The 21,859-nt window shown below is 39.4% G+C and overlaps 1 protein-coding gene and 1 pseudogene across 2 annotated transcripts in view; one reads left to right on the plus strand and one right to left on the minus strand.

The window, feature by feature from the left end:
• Positions 1–21,859, minus strand: part of CCDC191 (coiled-coil domain containing 191) — an 89,921-nt gene that overhangs the window by 11,177 nt on the left and 56,885 nt on the right. For both annotated transcript variants that reach the window (XM_043594214.1, XM_043594213.1), the window contains exons 13-16: positions 21,419–21,520; positions 10,406–10,549; positions 5,091–5,243; positions 4,426–4,571 (exon numbers count right to left, since the gene is read on the minus strand). In XM_043594214.1, the coding sequence (XP_043450149.1) occupies positions 4,426–4,571; positions 5,091–5,243; positions 10,406–10,549; positions 21,419–21,520 (545 nt within the window). The remainder of the gene's footprint in view (positions 1–4,425; positions 4,572–5,090; positions 5,244–10,405; positions 10,550–21,418; positions 21,521–21,859) is intronic.
• On the plus strand, positions 17,666–18,828 carry LOC122491461 (annotated as a pseudogene).

Genomic DNA, 21,859 nt, shown 5'->3' on the forward strand with positions numbered 1-21,859 from the left:
TGTCTCAAAAATAAACATAAAAAAAATTAAAAAAAAAACAAAAAACAAAAAAACAATAGCCACATTATGGAAGCAACACAAGTGTCCATCAATAGATGAATAGAGAAGATGTGGTATATATATGATGAAGTATTTATGAAGGCCATAAAAAAGAATGAAATCTTGCCATTTGCAACAACATGGATTGATCTAGAGGGTATAATGCTAAGTGAAATAAGTCAGAGAAAGACAAATACCACAATTTCACTTACATGTGGAAAACAAAACAAAGAAAAAAGGAGACAAACAGCTCCCTCCTGCAGGCTCTTAAATATAAAGAACTGGTGGTTACCAGAGGGGAGAGGGGTATGGGAATGGATAATACAGGTGAAGGGGATTAAGGGTGCACTTATTGTTATGAGCCCTGAGTAATGTATAGAATTGTTGAATCACTATATTGTACATCTGAAACTAACACTATATGTTAATTATACTGGAATTAAAAGAAAAACAATGAGGATAACAATAATTGCTTAATCATGGAGATGTCATTTATCCAATGCCATCACATATGTAAAACAAATAGAATAGTATCTATAGTATAAAAATATAAATATATACCAGTTCATCTGAGAGGCACTGGACAGGCATACAGCTGAGCTCTAACTGCAGAACTACACAGGAAGTAGTGATAATGAGACACTTAGGTCTGGCTGACATCCCCACCAAGTATAAAATTCCAGATTTATAAAATTAGAAATCTATATGTAATTATAAAGTAATATATTGAGAAGTGATACAGATATATAAGATTACACCTCATGCTCTTATTAGGATCATGTGACAGAATTACTGCAACTTTAAGGTGAGGCCTGACACTTAACAAATGTCTCTCTTTCCTTCTCTTTCACCCACAGCTTTTCTAGACAATATTCTTTCATTCATACAACACTGAATAAGAACTTTGAATATCAACTTGTTAAAGGTCCTTTTAAAAGACCCGTGACTAAATTACAGTGTCATTCCTGTAAGAAAATCCGTTCATTTATGTACCAAGTATCTACTGTGCACCCGTGTACTGGGCATTGTCACACACTGAAAACACAGTAGTGAGCCAGATGTGGCCCTTCCACTGCTGGAAGGGACAGACAATAAATGTGTAAACAATAAATTATGTAATTTCAGAGAGTCTCAAGTGCTGTGAAGAAAACAGGGCATGTCAGTGGATAGACAGGAGATGGGGTGGTCAGGGAGGTGCATTGATCCAGGTCATGTGAAAGCTGTGAAAACTGTGAAGCAGACATGAGGTTTGTCTGAGGAACACCAGGAGGCCAATGGGGCTGGTGACCAGGGAATGGAGCAAAGAGCGAAGCCATGAGTTTTCCGCGATGCTTTTATATCAAATAGACACTGGTCGAGAATTTATTTCTTGTTGAATGTGTGGATTCCCACATTGATTTCATAACTGAATATTCAGTGAATAGGACCACTATTTTACTACTATATTTTATAGTTTACATTGAATTAGATTGAATTAGAAAACTGGGGAAGGAGATGGATATAGCAAGAAGAGAATGGTTTGGAGTCAGAAAGCCTGAATCAGAGGCCAGGCTCCACCATTTGTTATTTGTGTGCCTTGGGCAGTTTACCTATCTGCTTGTAGCTTCAGTCTCCTTGCCTGAAAAGGGAAACACTGACACTGTACCCCACCCTCTGGTGTGTGCGAAAGCCCTCTCTTAGCTGTCCTGTGCGGCCGCCCCAGTAAGTCTCTCAGTCTGTACATGGCAGCCGAGAAACAGAAAGAAAAGTGCACAAACAAGATGTTTAATAACAACACATTAATAATGACAGTAAACAAAACATAGCTATTATTTGGGGCTAAGCATGCACTAAGTGAGGTACTGTGTTAGCCTGTTTAGTCTTCTCAACAACTCCCTAAGATTGGTTCTGTTGTTATTCTCATTTTACAAACAGGGAATGAGGAGGCTTCAAAAGGTTATTTATCCAGGGTCACATGAGGAAACTTCAACCTTCAAACTGAAGTGTTTATTCAAAGGCAAATCCTCTGAGTACCCTTTCTCATTGCTTACTTTTATTTTATTTTATTTTATTTTATTTTAATTAGTTTATTTATCTATTAGTCTTTTATTTATTTTTGAGAGAGAGAGAGAGAGAGAATGCGAGCAGGGGAGGAACACAGAGAGAGGAAGACTCCAAAGAGTCTCCAAAGAGAGAGGAAGAATCCAAAGCAGGCTCTGTGCTGGGGCACTTGGGTGGCTCAGTCGGTTAAGCATCCGACTTCAAGTCAGGTCATGATCTCACAGCTTGTGAGTTCGAGCCCCGCGTTGGGCTCTGTGCTGATGGCCCAGAGCCTGGAGCCTGCTTCAGATTCTGTCTCCCTAACTCTCTGCTCCTCCCCTGTTCACGCTCTGTCTCTCCCTTTGTCTCAAAAATAAAGGTTAAAAAAAAATTAAATGTTCAAAGCAGGCTCCGTGCTGTCAGCACAGAGCCTGACTTGGGGCTCAAACTCATGAACCACGAGATCATGACATGAGCTGAAGTCGGACGTTTAACCGACTGAGCCACCCAGGCGCCCCTCTTTGCTTATTTTATTTTAGACAAAATTAGAATCAACTTACTGAGGTTTTCCCAGCCCACAGATTTCAGTAACCTGTAAATTAAACAAGGGTGAGCAGGCTTTGTTGGTGGTGGGCACCCTAGCAGCAACAAGATAGGAACACTTTTATAAAAACCAGACACTCACATAGGCACATACACACAAATGAAAACAAAGCAACCAAAAATGAATCTGGGTGTAATGAGGAAAGGGTCACTTTTCTACCTACACAACAATCTTGCCACCTCAGAGCTTAGAGATATATGCCCACCACATTATGCTCATAAGCAATGACAACCGATCACCAAAACATAGGTCATTTATTTACTCTCAAAGGGAAGTATGTAATGAAATTTAGAACATTTCTATCCAAAATGCCTAAAAGTAGAAAACCAAGAAAAAACTTACATAGAATAGCTTATTCTGCAAGGACACTGGATTAAATGAAACATCACTGTACTATAAAAATATGGCAATGTGATTTCACTTATATAAAGTTCCAAACCAGGCAACATGAAATTATAGCCTTGAAGGCTTCATCCTTAGGTCAAAGGGAAAAGAAACACAAAGATGTGCTTGTTGTTTTTTTTTTTTTATTAAATTTTTTTTCAATGTTTATTTTTGAGAGAAAGAAAGATGGAGCGCGAGCAGGGGAGGGGCAGAGAGAGAGGGAGACACAGAATCCGAAGCAGGCTCCAGGCTCCCAGCTGTCAGCACAGAGCCCAACGTGGGGCTCAAACTCATGGATGGTAAGATCATGACCTGAGCTGAAGTCGGATGCTCAACCGACTGAGCCACTCAGGTGCCCCAGGATGTGCTCATTATTTAAAAGTCAGGAGAGTAGTTTACCTTTAGGAGGGAAGGGCAGGGCTTGCAATTAGGAAGTTGCCCGTGGGGATTTGTAGGGGCCAGCAATGTCCTGTTTCTTGACCTGAGTGATGGTGACACGAGTGTGCAATTCACAGTAATTCAGTAGGCTGTATTTGTATGATTGATTTAAGCACACTTTTCTATATTTGTGTTATATTTCACAATAAATGTTAAAATAATTGAACTTAAAAGATAAACCTATATGACTAATAAAGTATACGATACATTTTGCTCAGGTGTGTTTCATGGATTTCCTATCGTTTTATCCTCTGGGAAGCCCCTGTGAGGTAGAGAGGTAGAGAGGGCAGGCATCCTCCTCCTCATTTTAAGACTGGGACCCTGGAGCTCTAGGAGTTCACTGCCTTGCCTTCATCCTTGTAGTCAGTGGGCAAGCTAGGACTCTTACCCTTCTCTGGTATCTTCGAGTGTCCAGCTCTCCTAGCCCCCACCTCATCTTTCAGACATATTCTGGGCATAGAATATACTCCAGAGCAGGGGTGCCTGGGTGGCTTAGCCGGTTAAGTATCTGACTCTTAATCTTAGCTCAGGTCATGATCTTAGGGTGGTGAGATGGATCCCTATGTCAGGCTCCATGCTGAGTGTGGAATGTGCTTAAGATTCTCTCTCCCTCTCTCTCTGCCTCCCTCCAACTCGTGTCTTGATTGCTGTTTTTCTCTCTGTAAAATACAAAAAAAAAAAAAGGGCGGGGGGGCTCCTGGGTGGCTCCTGAGTGTCCGACTCTTGATTTAGGCTCAGGGCATGATCTCACTATTCCTGAGATCGAGTCCCACATCAGTCAGGCTCCATGCTGTCAATGTGGAGCCTGCTTGGGATTCTGTCTCTCTCTGCCCCTTCCCCGCTCATGTTCTCTCTCTCAAAGTAAATAAATAAACATAAAACAATATATTGCAGAGCAGCTGTGAAGTCTGGGTGAATTTTCTCAGAAATCAGAACCTCACCTGTCGCTATGTTCCACCGCAATCTTGTGCTTGCTCTGGGAATCAGTCTTGGCCTCCCTGACCACGTTAAACCAGGCCCTGAACATCTTCTTCTGAAGAAAATGTACACACAGTTTTCGTATGTCTTCCTCCAGTTCGGTCATGTACTAGGGATGAGGACAGGAATAACAGTGAGACAAATAATATCATAAAGAATTGGAACAAATAAGCAGTACAAAAGAGAATTGAAGCAAACACAAAACAAAGGAAGAAAGGACACTGGAGGCAGAAGGAGAAAAAGACAACATGGCAGCCAAGATAATATCCTCTGCAATGTATTAAACAATAATGGAACCAGAGGTGTAGAAACAATTATAAGCCTGGGACGGGGGTAGGGTTCTAGTAAAATCACTTGAGCAATTATGGGACAAGAAACAAGAAATGAGTATAAAAACAAAAGCTGATGTAATGATACATTACACTTTATAAACAGCTTATGAAACTGTGAAATGTTTTATACTAAGAATTGATTTGGCATTTTCATATTCATTTCAAAGCAAGGAACTGAATTGACTATTCTATATTCTTGAAAAAACAATGATTATGGACATCTGGATTGCATCTGATTTTCTTACATGGGACTGAGCAGGGACATGTATTTAAAGCTTCCTTCCCTGTGGCCTTACCTGTAGCCAGCTCCGGATAACTCTCCTAAGCAATATCTGGCAATAAAATCGATCAGCCCAGGCTGTCTTCCTAGCCAGGCTTTCCTGACTATACTGGAGCCAAGACAACAGGCATTTTCTCTGTAGAGCCAAAGAGTGATGTTCTTCTGCCACCTGGAGAAGTTTTTAAATGAGAAAAGGAAATTATTCCTTATATGGTTAATCATTTAAGAAAGCACAAGTCACCTTAGCAAACGATGCTATAAAACACATGTAGGTAGTTGTAGAGGTAAGAATACTAAGGACATTCAGACTATGTCCTAAGAGCTTTGACTACTGACCCTTTTTTATGGGGGTTTTAGATTCACATCATGTATAGCCTTTCAGCGATGACTCCCTAAAGACCACAGTGACTGGGTGGTTATTAGGGAAATGGAATGAACCTCCAAAGCCATATTTCACTTGCACCGAGTTTTGAAGTGAGTAGCTGACATTGTCAGTTTGTTCTCCTGGAGCTTAGACAGCAACTCCGTAATAAACTTCTCTAGTATGTACTTAACCACCATCTAACTGAAGAAATGCCAATACTTTCAATTAGTTTTATAGTATGAGCTGTCACCAGAATTGAAATTTAGACATTATCAATAAACCACAAAAACATTTGATAGGAAAATAACATGATGAATAATTTAATGTCTTACCAACTTAAAAGGTTCAGAGCATCATTCTATCAAAACAAACATGTAGGGGCGCCTGGGTGGCGCAGTCGGTTAAGCGTCCGACTTCAGCCAGGTCACGATCTCGCGATCCGTGAGTTCGAGCCCCGCGTCAGGCTCTGGGCTGATGGCTCAGAGCCCGGAGCCTGTTTCAGATTCTGTGTCTCCCTCTCTCTCTGCCCCTCCCCTGTTCATGCTCTGTCTCTCTCTGTCCCAAAAATAAATAAACGTTGAAAAAAAAAAAATTAAAAAAAAAAAAACATGTAACTCAGAGTTTATGGGTTTTAAAAGGTAACTGTTACATTCTTTTAAGAGGCAGGAGGGAAAAATCCTTCTCTCTCAATCCTGTCCAGACAATTAGAAATTTTCCCAAGCCTTGTCTAGCTATCCAGCACTGTGAATGATCCAAGCGAATCTCCTGACAGTCATATTTCTTGGTCAAAATAACCATCCAGGAGGCCATTGTGGCCCTTGAGACCACTGCCTGTCCTCACTCATCCTGGCCTGGGAGCCGAAAGGCAAGGGGAGCCTCCTATTCTCCCTGATTTTTATTCTCTGGGAAAACAGAGAACCAAGAAGAAAAAGATTATCAGAAAATCCCATGGAAATTCTGAAAATGGATGTTGGAATAAATAGCATATAGCATATATGAGTTTAAGGGAAAAGCTAAATAACCCTTCTGAAAAGATGTTACAAACAAGCCAGGAACTGTTGAACTGGACCTTTCTTTTTTCTATCTCTTCTGGAAGCCAACTCTGATGGGTAAAGAAGCAACCCCTTCCTTTTACTGTCCTCCAGAACTTTTTCTTTTACTTCATTTTACTTTTTAAGTTTCAACTGGTGGTTGTTGTCTTCACAAATACTCTGATTCTTACACAGTTCAAAGGAATGCCAGATCTGGGCAGGGTTTCTGGCAGAAACGGGTGCCACACTTTAGCTTTGTAACCAATGTGCTGTGTAACTTAGAGCACGTCCGCTCTCCTCTCTAAGGCTCAGTTCTCTTATTACATATTGAAAGAGATGGAGAGGACTGCTAATGTTCTAAAATTCTACTGTCTTGTTGTGATAGACTGAATAATGGCCCCTCAAGGACAGTCATGGCCTGATTCCTGGAAATATGTTACCTTACATTGTAAAAGGGATTTTGCAAATGTGATTAAGTGAAGAATCTTAAAATGTGATTAAGTGAAGGATCTTAAACGAGATTATCCTGGATTATGTGGGAGAGCCCTAAATGTAATTCTAAGTATCCTTGTCAGAGAGAGGTTGGGGGGGGGGGCAGTATCAGGACATGTGACATGAAAGCAAGAGAGAAGAGTGATTTGAGGAGGGGGCAGTAGAATGCAGGTGGCCGCTAGAAGGTGAAAAAGGCAAGGAAACAGATACCCCCTTGGAACCACCAGAAGGAACGTGCCTTTGCCCCGCAAGCCTGATTTTAAGATAATAAATATGGGTTGTTTTAAGCCACTAAAGTTGTGGTAATTTGTTGTACCAACAATAGGAAGCTAATACTCTCGTCATAAGCTGCAGAGGTGATTCCTAAAATGTGGTACTCAGACCACTCAGAATTTCCTGGGCTACTTTCAAAAAATGCAGATTCCCTGACACATATACTAGCCCACAACTCAGTCCTACTGAGAATACCTGGAGGGGGCACCAGGGAATGTTCATTTTTAGAAGTTCTCCAGATGAAAAGAAAACAGGTTTTATGAACAGAAAAGTTTGGAAATACTGGTTTCAGAACTGTTTTCCTATTTTTATTTTAATTGGGCTTTTCTATTTTTATTTATTTTTAAATTATTTATTTTTAAATTTATATCCAAGTTAGCATATAGTGCAACAATGATTTCAGGAGTACATTCCTTAATGCCCCTTATCCATTTAGCCCATCCCCCCTCCCACAACCCCTCCAGAAACCCTCTGTTTTGTTCTCCATATTTAAGAGTCTCTTATGTTTTGTCCTCTTGTTTTTATATTATTCATTTATTATCACTATTGTTTTTAATAATCTATTTAGGGATTTTCTATTTTTAAAGCCTATAATTGTCCTTTTGGACTCAAACTCCTATTTTTATATTCTAATAAATTAAAAAAAATTAATTTGGGGTCACCTAGGTGGCTCAGTTGGTTAAGCATCCAACTTCCACTCAGGTTATGATCTCACAGTTTATGAGTTTGGGGCTTTGTGCTGACAGCTCAGAGCTTGGAGCCTGCTTCAGATTCTGTGTCTCCCTATCTCTCTCTCTGCCCTTCCCCTATTTGTGCTCTCTCTCTCTCAAAAATAATAAACTTTTTTTTAAAGTTTATTTATTAATTTTGAGAGAGAGAGACAGTGCAAGTGGAGGAGGAGCAGAGAGGGAGTGAGAGAGAATCCCAAGCAGGCTCTACACTGGCAGCACAGAGCCTGACATGGGGCTTGAACTCATGAAACTGAGATCATGACCTGAGCTGAAACTAAGAGTCAGATGCTTAACCAACTGAGCCACCCAGGAGCCCCAATAAATAAACTTAAAAAAAATTTTTTTTTCATTTGGTTATTCACCCATAGATTCAATTTCATTTCAAAATCTTATACCTTATGTTTAAATTTTTTTTTTAAATTTTAATGTCTATTTTTGAGAGAGAGAGAAACAGAGCATGAGTGGGGCAGGAACAGAGAGAGAGAGAGGGAGACACAGAATCTGAAGCAGGGCTCCAGGCTCTGAGCTGTCAGCACAGAGCCTGATGCAGGGCTCAAACCCACAGACTGAGATCATGACCTGAGCTGAAGTCAGATGCTTAACTGACTGAGCCACCCAGGAGCCTCCAAGATGTTATACCTTTTTTGGTTTAGTTTAGTAAAAAGTTAGGACAAAAGAAGAGCTTATAAAAATATGAGTGAGTCTTTCCACTCCCTGTCTACTTTTTCTTTGTGTATTAATAATTGAAAATCTCCCCAAAATATACAAAAGCCAGGTAAAACAAAACTAGAAATTCAATTGGATAGCAAACTATCAGATATAACCAACTTATCATTTGGTAGTATATTGTAAGAAGCAAATTTCAATTCAAATTTCAAATTTCATTTCCAGATTCATTCATTCAGAAGACCAGGGAGTCAGCCCTCCTATCTCATTACAAGAAAAAGCCAAAGCAAAAAGCAATGGCTTGGGGCACAGATGGATCCTCTTGCCCTCAGGCCTAATCACCACAAACTGACTTCATCAGCAGGTCTGGAATACTCAACAGTTCCAGAACCACTGGTAAGGAGGCTGAGTGCAAAAAATCAGGGACAGAGAAAAGACAGTGCGAAGGACATTTTGGGAAGGTAGAAAGAAAGTGTGAAAGACAGGAAGAGAACAAAGAGAATGAAGAATGAATAGATTAGGTAGGGAGGAAAAAAACAGCCTAAGTCATGTGCACAGAGGTATAACCCACAGCATTACTCAATTTTGTGGGACTCTTATTATATTTGGTTTTCATAATCAAAAATGCTAGTTTTACTTTTCAGTATTAACCTGGCCAAACGTGTAAGTAAGAGTGGTCATAACTAGTATAGATTACTGTGCTTATTATTAGACAGCATTTTGAAAATAACATTTTATCCATTTTGAGCTTCTGATCATTTAGTTTAGAATGTCCTGCCCTATGTAGTGGGTAAATTTGAAGTTTAATGTTATTTGATTTTATGTATTTCTGTGTGGCAGAGTAGATTACTGTACCTATAATAGGATTATACACCCATACTTTTTGTGTGTCATATCATAGTGCCTCCCAATGAAGTAGGAACCTTTTTCTCCCATAATGATCTTGAGTTTGGCTCTGGTACTTACTTTGGCCAATCAAATGTTAGTGGATGTGATACAAGTAGAGGCTTTGTATTGGTGTACATATTTGGGTTTAGTCTTGGTACCTCAGACATCTACCAGGTAAAAGCATGGCCTAAATTACTGCTGAAGCCAAAAAGAGGCTTTGGAGAGATCTGAATGTAATCTACAACTGGGCCACAGACATGTGAGTAAGAAATAAGCCACTGATTATTGAGGGCTGTTTGTTATGCAGTTTTATTGAAGTAGAAACCTGACTAATATTTCTTATGGTAGTCATTTTCTCTTTATTAAAAACATGGCTAAAATTGAGAAAGGACTCTCTTTATCTTACTTTGAAAGTGTTTAATAAAAAACATTTACTAATTTTGGGGCAGCTAGGTGGCTCAGTTGAGTGCCTAACTCTTGATTTTGGCTCAGGTCCGATCCCAGGGTTGTGGGATCGAGCTCTGCTTTGGATTCTATGCTGAGCATGAAGCCTGCTTGGGATGCATTCATTCATTCATTCATTCATTCATTCTCTCTCTCTCCCTCCCCCCCCAACTCCCTCTCTAAAACTAAAAACAAAACAAAACAAACCTCACTTTGTTTCCAACTTACCTAATTACAGAAATCTTCCTCCATCTTTGATGACCAAATCTGAGCTCTTATCCCAAATAAAGAAATACATATACTCAAATAGTAGGTCTGGAATAATATTTCTGGCTTTTAAACACCAAACAAACAACCATCAAATCCTAATTGGGGGGTTATTCTATTTGAAAATTCTGTTTATTCATTTTGTAATTTTGGGAGGAAGCTCGTGACACTATACCTGAATGTTTTGCTTGCTTTGCATTCTCAATCTTTTCCAAGGCTCCATGCCTTTTTTTCTTAGCAACACTCTTTCATAATGTTCTTTAGCTGCTGCTTCCAGCTGTTGGTTCCTCTTAATTCTCTTCTGCTTCTCTAGTTCTTTCTGGGAAAAATTAAAAAGTAAAACTGCTGAGGAAGGACCAAGATGGTGACCTAGGAGGTCCTGGACTTCCCTCTTCCCTTGGATGCACTCAGTGTATAGCCACAGATGGAGCATTTCCCTCTAAAAGAAGTCCAGAAACTAGCTGAGCGACTTCCATATCTGGTGAATGAGAGAATACCCACATCAAAGTGGGTAGGAAAGGCTGAAACACATTCTTGACTGAACCCCATCCCTGGCACTGCACCATACAACAGGAAGGGAACTCCCAACTCCGAACTTCTCTCTGAGGAATGAAGGGTTTGGACTGCACATCTAGTATTTCAACTTTTAAAACAACCAACCCAAAGGAAAGGCCCCTAAAACAACTGGCTCTGAAAGCCAGTGGAGCCTGTGTCCATGAGATACACAAAACCAAGAAATGGTTCTTAATGGATGTGTGAGCACTCCCTACAGCCATCCCCGTGGGGCTCAGCCCTGAGAGAGCAGGCAAAAGCGCCCATCTCCCAGTATTTCCCTGAAAGAGTTTGATGGCATACTTTATAAGCTAATTCCTGAGGGTCCAGTTTCTAATTTAGCACACATTCAGGGGTTGGCTATAGTCTTCCCCAGAGACTGAAGTAGTCTGATGGGGCCTTCCCCTGTCCTCTCCCTCTAACTCACTCCAGTGATAAAACAAGACCACCAGCATCTCTCTGGAAGGAGTGTGGATACAATCTGGTTACCCAACATTTATGACAACCACCTGAGGGATGGGACCCTGGTTTGCCCGGCTCTGAAAGCCAATGGAGCTTATATTCACAGGTCCTATAGGACTGTAACAAAGAAGCAGTTTTTAAATGGGTTTAGAAGCATCCCTCTCCCCCTGTGGCTACACACCTGGGCTCAGTGCAGAGGGAGCAGGCAAAGACACATCTCATAGTTTCTCTCAAAGGGGCTTAGTTACCTACATTTCCAGCTGCTGCCTGAGGGTACAGTTTTTAATCAGCTTGCATCCAGGTGCTGACTGAGATTCTCCCCTTTGGAACACTGACAGGTCTTGGTACAGGCTCAACTATCGGGAACTAAGAACAAAGGCAGCAGACTGAATGATCACAGAGGTCTGAGAGACAACCAAGAACCTGGGCCAAGCTGACAAGGTTCATCTCCTACATAAGACCACTCTGTTAAGACTAGGAGAGGTGGCTGCTTTATCTAATGTGCAGAGACCAAGAGCGTCAAGAAAAATAGAGAAACGGGAATATCTTTCAAACAAAGGAACAAGATGAATCTCCAGAAAGCAATCTTAATGAAATAAGTGACTTGCCTAATAGACAGTTCAAAACAGTGGTTGTACAGATTCTTACTGAGGTCAGGAGAGCAATGCATGAGGAAAGACAGAATTTCTCCAAGAGGTACAAAATATATTTAAAGAACAACCCCAAACATAAATCATACGTCTGAAGAATACAATAACTGAACTGAAAAAATTCAATAGAGGGGTTCAATAGTAGACTATATCAGGCAGAAGAAAGGATCAGCCAACATAAAGACAGAGCAAAGAATCGCTTAAGGCACTAATGGTACACCATCACAGGTACAAATATTTCCATTATACAGGTTTGAGAAGAAAGGAGCAGAAAGCTTATTGAAAGAAGTACTGGCTGAAAACTTCCCTCACCTGGGGAGATAAACAGACATACACATCCAGGAAGCCCAAAGAATATCAAACAAAATGAATCTAAAGAGAGACACACACCAAAACACATAATTAAATTGTCAGAAGTTAAAAGACAAGGAGAGAATCTTAAAAGCATCAAGACAAGAACAACTTGTTACATATAAGAGCACTCCCATAAGACAGTCAGCCAGTTTTTCAGCCAGAAATCTAGCAGGCCAGAGATAGTGGGATGATGTATTCAAAGTGTGAAAGAAAAAAACTGCCAAACAAGAATCCTCTACCTGGCAAAGGTGTCCTTCAGAATTGAAGGAAAGATAAAAGAGTTTTACAAACAAAAGCTGAAAGAGTTCATTACCAATAGCCCAGCCTTACAAGAAGTGTTAAAGGGACTTTTTCAAGTTGAAGTGAAGGACACTAATTAGTAACATGAAAACATATTAAATTATAAAACAATAAAATTTACTGGTAAAGGTGTGTGTGTGTGTGTGTGTGTGTGTGTGTGTGTGTGTGGTTTAATCCAGAATACTCTAATATTGTAATGGTGGTGGGTGAATCACTTATAACTCCAGTATAAAGGTCAGAAGACAAAAGTATTAAAAATAACTATAGTGATAATTTGTTAATGGATACTCACTATTAAGAATTGTAAATTGTGATATCAACACAAACTGGGAGCGAAAGTATAAAAATGTAGAAGTTTGTATACAAACTTATCAGCTTAAAACAGACGATTATAACTATAAGATGTTTTATGTCAGCCTTATAACCAAAAAGCATAAACCTATAGTAAGTACACAAAAAAAGATAAAGGAATCAAAGCATTCCACTACAGAGGATCATTAAATTACAAAAGGAGAAAGCAAGAGAGGAAGAAAGGAATAAAGGAACTACAAAACTACAATAAACAATATGGCAAGAGTAAGTCCACACCTATCATTTACTTTATTTATTTTTTTAAGTTTATTTATTTTGAGAGCGCATGAGCAGGGGAGGGGAAGAGAGAGAATCCCAAGCAGGCTCCACACTGTCAGTGCAGAGCCCGATGTGGGGCTTGAACTCATGAACCGTGAGATCATGACCTGAGCTGAAGTTGGATGCTTAAGTGACTGAGCCACCCACCTGGGTGCCCCTTATCAATTACCTTAAAATGAACACAGACTGCAGTGCCTGGGTGGCTCAGTTAAGCATCTGACTCTTAATTTCAGTTCAGGTCATGATCTCAGGGTTATGAGATTGAGCCCTGTGTCAGGCTCTATGCTGAGCGTAGAGCCTGCTTAAGATTCTCTCTCTCTTTCTCGCTGCCCCTCCCCCACTTGCACTCTCTCTAAAACAAACAAACAAAAACCTAAATGCACACAGACTAAATTGTCCAATTAAAAGCCATACAGTGGCTGAATGGATTAAAAAAACCCAGGACCCAACCATCTGCTGCCTGGGAGAGGCTCATTTCAGCTTTAAGGACACAGAGACTAACAGTAAAGGGATGGAAAAAAGATATTCCATGCAAATGCAAACCAAAGAGAGCAGGGGTAGTTATATCTACATCAGACATTAAGCCAAAATCTATAATAAAAGATAAAAAAGGTCATTATATCATGACAAAAGGGTCACTTCATTAGGAAGAATTATACCTCAGCAAAGCTGCAAAAAATAAGTAAAAATGCCATGACCCAAACACTAATGAATTTCTTTTTTTTTTTTAATTTTTTTTTTTTTAACATTTATTTATTTTTGAGACAGAGAGAGACAGAGCATGAACGGGGGGAGGGCCAGAGAGAGAGGGAGACACAGAATCTGAAGCAGGCTCCAGGCTCTGAGCTGTCAGCACAGAGCCTGATGCGGGGCTCGAACTCACAGACCGTGAGATCGTGACCTGAGCGAAGTCGGACGCTCAACCGACTGAGCCACCCAGGCGCCCCATGAATTTCAACAAATAACTAATTAATTCAATTTCAACATCTAACTACTAAACAGTGTGCTAATCATGGTAACAGAACACTGGAGCATCATGGGAAACAATTCTACCAAGAGGGTGGGGAAAAGTTGGTCGTAAGTACTACACGAATGAATGCTGTACATATTCTTAGATATATTCAGTATTGTTCACAGATGATTTGTATGTCACTAAGTTCCCCCAAAGTAAAACATCTAGTTAGAAGAGCAATCAATATTTTCCCCTCATTATTATGGGAAATGTAGCAATACAGTCCCTTCGTTTGGATTATGGGGTAGAGATTTATATGTAAATAATACCCTATTTAAATTTAAAGATACTCTATACTCCATTTAATGCCTACAATAATATTCTTACACTGGGATTTTTAAAAACGTGATGAACAAATAAGTCCAAAAAAGAGTTAAAAATATTTGATGATCATTAGGCAGCCCTCCCTTCTCTGAGGAGGAGAAAGCTTCACCATCCGTGGTGATGCACTGAGAAAAGACACCTCCGTTCTCTTCAAAGAAGAACTGCACCCCGAGAGCCTGAGTGAGGAAGATGACGGAAGCTTAATGGTTTACTGTAAAGGTATTAGGATTTCTTGTATTTCTCTTTTTAATAAAAATGAGCTATAATAAAAGTGAGAGAAAAAACTACCTTAAAAAGGTGAGTGGTAGCAACTGATACCCGTTACGAGAGTCACAAGAACAAAAGCAAAGACTCTACAGTAGTTGTCATCTATGTAGTGTAAATATAAAAATATTGAATTTAAGCTTCTTTTTCTACCCTCCCGCCCCCCCAATTTCACTTGAGGAAAAGTGTGCTGAATTAGCTGATTCTGACAAGCTGCTTCATTGCTGAGTCTTACGCAAGAAAAAAAAAATGAGAGAAGCAAGTGGAACATTTCTGATATGGAAGGGAGATTTGTCCTGATCTTCCATTCCAAACTACCGGTTTCAGTACAAATTCCTCAAGATGAAATGTCCACATTCTCTAAATCACTAACATAAAATTATCTTTATAATCTTTATTCCAGACACTTGAGATATTGAACTGAATGGTCAGAAATAAAAATCATTTATAAGAATTTTCTTAATGAGTAACAAGGAGCAGCTGAGGGTTATGTGGGGAGGAAAACAGAAAAGTAGCCATTTTCACATCCACCGAAATGTCCCTGTAGCATTGAGATGGCAGTTGCAACTTACAGACAGTAATTCAACACAGACAATAAGCCTTTGGAGAAATCCTCAGTCTCACCAACCCTGTTCACACACACACCTAAGTTATGGTGTAAATATTTTCCTAGAATTACAACTCTATGGCTGATGTTGTAGGTTCAAAAGAAAACCCATTTTTGGATGGAGCAGGGAAAATGAGTCTTTATTACTTTTTCTTTTCAAATTTTTGTTTAAATTCTAATTAGTTAACATACAGTGCAATATTGGCTTCAGGAGTAGAATTCAGTGATTCATCACTTACATACGACTCCCAGTGGTCATCAATAGCAAGTGCCCTCCTAATACCCATCACCCATGTAGCCCATCCCCTACCCACCTCCCTCCACCAACCCTCAGTCTGTTCTCTATTCTTAAGAGTCTCTTATGGTTTGTTTCTCCCTTTTTTCCTCCTCCCATATGTTCATCTATTTTGTTTCTTAAATTCCACAAGAGTGAAATCATACAGTATTTGTCTTTCTTTGACTTATTTCACTTAGCATAATACACCCTAGTTCCTTCCACATCGTTGCAAATTAAAATAGCCTTCTTTGAAGTTTACTTTTCCATGAAAAAAATAGAAAGAAAAACATTTAATAGAAAGCTGCTTGAGCCAAAATTCGGTTTCCACAGCAAATTACTTAAATACATATTTTACCTCTTGATTAAGGATTCCTCAAGAGTTCACTGTATTTCATTAATATTACCATATTTTCCATTTCCTGTATATAAAACAAAGGATTACATGAAATGATGGTGTCTGCTTTGAGATGGCACTTATACTGGGGTTTCATATAGCATAGTTCACTCAGGCTAAGAAGGGATAAAAAATTAGGGCATCTTTCTGATTTAAATTATTCAACAAGTGACGTGCAAAAAATAAGACTAATCTGAACGTGTATATGTGCATGTGTATATTTCTCCACCACTACTACTTTGAAAGACCAGGAATTACAGCAAGAATTAAGAAGACCTCAGGGCAGTCAACACCATTCCCAAACTCTCTGCCTTCTGTCCACTATAAGCCACCCTTTCATTGTGTTCTGGCACATATTCTGGAACATTTATATAGTCCTATAATTTATACCCTTTGCTCTCTGGTATCATGAATTTCTCCCTCACTACTGGATCATTCCCATCGCTATGCAACTATGTACATGTAACTCCCATCTTTAGAAAATAAAATAAGGCAGAAAAAACAATCACCAGCCATGACAGAATCTTCTTTGATCCCATGTGACCCCTATTATACTCATAGTCATGAATGAGCTCCATCTTGCCAAATCAAAGAGTCTGTCCTCCTTTTAATTGAACTCAGCACTATTTAGTACAGTTAACTACCATCAACCCCTTTCCAGAAATGGTTTTTCTCTCAGCCTTTTTGACAAAAATTTCTTCTGGTTCTTTTCTACTTCATTAGCTTCTCATCCTCAGTAATTATTTATACACTCTAGGACTTGGTCTTGGACCCTTATATTTCTTCTCCATCCAATCTCCCAAGCTGATTTCATCCATTCCCAGAGCATTAATAACATTGACATGTTTTTGACTTTCACGTTCCTTACTACAATCTTCATATCCAGGCTTATATATTCAGCTATTTGATACATTCAGTTGGATGTGTAATAGGTATCTCACATTTAACATGCCCCTACTGGACCTTGCAGAAGCCTCCTTAGCATCTTACAGCTCAAATATCACCTCCTCAGAGAAGCCTTTCCATCTTGCTTCCCTCATTCCCCCATTTTACCTCTCCCTCCCTACTTCTTTGTTACCTTGTTTACTTCCTATTCTCCCCAGGTAGCATATAATCTTTGTGAGGGCAGAAGTGTTGTCTGTCTTCTCCATTGCTCTATTCTAATACCTAGAATGATGCCTAGCACATAGTAGAGGCTCTATAGATACTTGTTTAGTGAACAAATATGCTTGTTACACAATTATGGAAGACTTCAAATCTTGTCTGGTCTTCTCTGATAAATTTATCTTTTCAACCAAAAACTTCATCAACTGTCTATTAATCAAAAACATATTTATATATCCATAAAAGTTACTGCCTGATAAATATTACTAGAAAGTAAGCTTTTCAGAAAAATGGACAATGGGATGTTAAAGTTTAGATTTTTTTCTTTTCTATAATTTTTTTTATATGTGTATTTTTGAGAGACAGAGAGAGAGAGAGAGAGAGAGAGAGAGAGAGAGAGAGAGCGCGAGCATGCATGAGCGGGGAAGGGGCAGAGAGGGAGACACAGAATCCAAAGCAGTCTCCAGGCTCTGAGCTGTCAGCACAGAGCCCAATGTGGGGCTAGAACTCATGAGCTGTGAGATCATGTCCTGAGCTGAAGTTGGATGCTTAACTGACTGAGCCACTCAGGCACCCCTAGATTTTTATTTTCAAAAGGTCACTGAATGAGACCCACAAGTGGCCATCATACTGCTACATCTGACAAGCTACCCTGTCAGGGACACAGAAACACTAAGCCACCATCACTTGGATCATCAATGAATGACCATGCTGTCCCAGGTCATACTTCCTGCCATAGCTACAGTGGCCTCCTCTGAAGAATGCAGAATTTCTAGCACCAGCTAAAATGTAGGTAACAAGGTAGGCCCTTTCAGAAAGGGCAGTCATGTCTTAACCCTGAACCATTTCTTTCTGAATATACAGGACAAATTTGTCATAGGCTTATCCCTAAGGAATTGTTTTAGTTCCTTTATCCTGAAACATGTCAAAGGACTTATCTTGTATTTCTTATCCAAAGAAATACATGAGACTGCCCCAGAAACCTTATCTACCATATCAACAGTAGGGTTGCTCATCTATGTAATTAGAAAATATGGTACCTCATACTGTAAACAGATAATAAGAAAAAAAAAATCCCAACTAGAAGAAGAGAAGCAGGCTCCCATCAAATACATCCAGGATGTGACTGATTCAGAGAAGTCATAGCAGGCACTAGTTCAGAAATGTCATTATCTTTTTGTCCAGAGGAATAATGCTGCCATGGCCTTGGTGGTTGCTTACTAGGAATGGCTGTATCAAGTACACAAGGAGGTAAAGAATTGCCTGTGCAGAATATGATGCATCAGAAGGAAAAAGACCTCATGATAAACTGGGTAGAGAAATACACTGTGGAGAGCACGACTGCCCAGAAGCAAAGGAGACAACTGCCAAATGTATTTTAGATCTGAAGCTGCTTGCAAAGAAAGCTCAAACACAGTTTGAACATGCATCTATCTTTATTGAAACAGCTATAGTAGATTTACTAAAGGGAAACTAGTCTATATGACAAATCTCTTGGTCTACTGTTTTGGACTAATGTTATATTTTATCTGCAGGTCATAGTGATAGGGAGGTTCCCACCTTTTTGCAGGCTTTTGCTCTAGGAACTCCACCAGGCTGTCACAGAGAGAATCGAGGGAATCCAGATAAAGTTTCTACCATGGTTCTGGCTCGGGGAGAGTAACAGCAGTCACTGTAAAATCTGCCCAAACCATTCTCCCTTGGGAAACAAAGCCTTCATCTGCAAGTGGCCCTACTTCAGTGTACTAGTGGACTGCTACTGCAGCTGGGGGGAAGAGAGCTCTGCCCAGACTTGCCCCCCATATCTCACCTAAGTGGAGGGGGAACCTCACACAGGCAAGGGCTTTAAGGTTACAGACTGAGCTAGCGGATACCGAAAGGGAAGAGTAAACAATGAGAATGCTATATTTGTATGGACGTAAGATTTTTCATATTGAAGAAAGTCAAGTATCTACCAAAGTGCCCAAAGTGATGGTGTTAGGAAGTGGGGCTTTTGGGTGCTTAGGTCATGAGGGTGGAGCCCTCAGAATGGGATGTACTGTCATAAAAGAGACCCCACAAAGCTCCCTAGCTCTTTCCACTACGTGAAGACACAGCAAAAAGTTAGAAAAACTGGAAAAATCAGTGAAATCTGATTTCACAAAGCTCCCTAGCTCTTTCCACTACGTGAAGACACAGCAAAAAAGTTAGAAAAACTGGAAAAATCGGTGAAATCTGAATATTGTCTGGTGTTAATAGTAATGTAATAATGTTGGTTTCTTAGCTTTGACAAACATACCACGGTAATATAAGATGGTAACATTAAAGGAGAAACTGAAACTGAGTGAGGGTTGTAGGAAATCTCCCTGTACTACCTTTGCAATTTTTTTTGTAAGCCTAAATTATCCAAAAGAAAAAGTTTATTTTTTAAAAATGATGGGTATTAAGGAGGGTACTTGTGATGAGCACTCGGTGTTGTATGGTAAGTGATGAGTCACTAAATTCTACACTTGAAACAAATATGTTAACATTTTAGTAGTAATGCTCTATGTTAACTAACTTAATTTAAAAACTTAAAAAAATGACCTTCAGCATATAATATAGGTTTTGAAGAATTGTGAATGACAAGTGAAAATACTCATGATAGACTCTGAAATGCAAAAAAGGAGCTTAAAAGCTACATATACCGCCCCTTCCCCCACCCCCTGGTTATCAATCTATTAAGAGAGAGATGCTTAGAGAAAAAGAAGTAAATATACTAAGGTATTAAATAGTTACCTCTTAGTGCTGAGCTCATAGATTTAAAAAAAGTGGTTTTTTTGGTATTCTCAAATGTTCTGCAATGAACAGTAATATAAGATGTATTGACTTTGTATCATTGTGTTTAAGTATTTTTAATTTTACATCATGGTATTTAAGTTATGGGAGAGCAACGAGAAGAGTAAACATCACTCAACAACTTTACTTCCTCTTCTGGGGAAGGAGTTAGTATGCTTTCACTTGTACGCAGGATAGTTGTATCAAGTTAAGCAGAATTATGATCTTGTTGTTGTCTTTATTTGGAGATCAAGTGTGAGTTAAGAAGATATGTATGGATGCCAAGTTGATAAGGGGTAGACTTGTTAATTTTATGTGTTAACTTGAATGTGCCACAGGATGCCTACATGAAACATTTAGGGGTGTGTCTGTGAATGTATTTTGGGATGAGATTAGCATTTGAATCCATGGAGTTTGTAGACTGTCCTCCCAAATGTCCAAATGGCATTGTCCAAGGAACAATTTGCCTCTTTTTTCTTTCTGGCTGCCTGCTTGAGATGGGACATTGGTCTTGTCCTGCTCCCAATGTGGAATCTATACCATCAATTATCCTGGTTTCAGGCCTTCAGACTCAGACTGGAATTACATTGCTGGCTTTTCTGGGTCTACAGTTTGCAGATGGCAGACTGTGGGACTTCTCAATCTCTATAATCATGTGAGCCAATTCCTCATAATAAATCTCTTCCTTATACATAAATCTTATTGCTTCCATTTCTCTGTAGAATCATGACTAATACAATTTCCAATTTGAATCTCTTTTCTACAAAAAGGTCTATAATATCCCCCAAATCTTAATAGGTCTTGCCTTGTATGACTCTCTTGATCTCCTTTGGACTTTGAGGCACAAGACAACATATGCTGGACTACATTGTCTGACAGGTGTGCAATTTTAGGCCTTATCTTTTCAACCAGAATTTAATAATCTTGAAAGTAAGAGTTTCAGCTCTTATTTCTTCTGTGTGTATTTTCCTCCATTTGTTCACTTATTTGTTCATTCATCTATTCACTCATTCAACACACTTGCTGAGTTCCTACTATATGCCTACTATACTGCTAACCAAAACAACAGTGAGCAGCACCAGACTGCTCCCTTTATTCTCAAGGAGATTTCAGTTTAGTTGCGGATGCCGAAATCAATAAGACAACCACAAAACATATGCTTAATTACAAGCCCTGGTAATGCTTTGAAGGAAATACATTTCAGAGTCCATTAAGGGGAACTTAACCTTGGGTGGAGAAGACAGTGTACAAGGCAAGAAAGGCTAATCTGGAAGAAGTTCTGTTTAAGCTGAAGAATGAGCAGGTTTTCACTAACTAAGGTAGAAAAAAAGGGTAGAGGTGTGAAAAGAGTGTTCTGGTTGGAAGTTCTGGGATGGAGAAGGTGCACAGGGCCACAGTAATGCACACAATAGGCTTTAAGAGACAGGTGCTATGTATGGCTGACCAAACATTTGCTACAAACCATTTTCTGCAGTCTCTTCTCTTCTTGTTTTTTCTTAAGCTGAGCTTCCTTTTCTTCTGCTTCCCTCTTCTGACGGTCCTCCTCTTGGGCCTTTAACTGGGCCTAATCAACATTAGAGTCAGTAAACAATGAAAATGCTGTATTTGTATGGACATAAGATTTTTCATATTGAAGAAAGTCAAGTATCTACCAAAGTGCCCGCTCTGTCCCTGCAAGAAGCCTATACTTCATGATAAAAGTAGAAAATCCAACAAATAGGTGATCACTTGTGTAACTTAAAAGTATCTCCAAAATAATTATCTTCTACTTGGGAAGGTGATACTAAGCAAGAAAAGGACATTACTTTTTCAGTAAAAAATAATTACTTTTTAGTTATTTTCACCTGTGAAACACTAAGTCCAAACTCTATAAAGTGTCAGAAAAATTTCTTTCATTTCACAC

This window comes from Prionailurus bengalensis, chromosome C2 (assembly GCF_016509475.1).
Source record: "Prionailurus bengalensis isolate Pbe53 chromosome C2, Fcat_Pben_1.1_paternal_pri, whole genome shotgun sequence".
Lineage (NCBI taxonomy): Eukaryota > Metazoa > Chordata > Mammalia > Carnivora > Felidae > Prionailurus > Prionailurus bengalensis.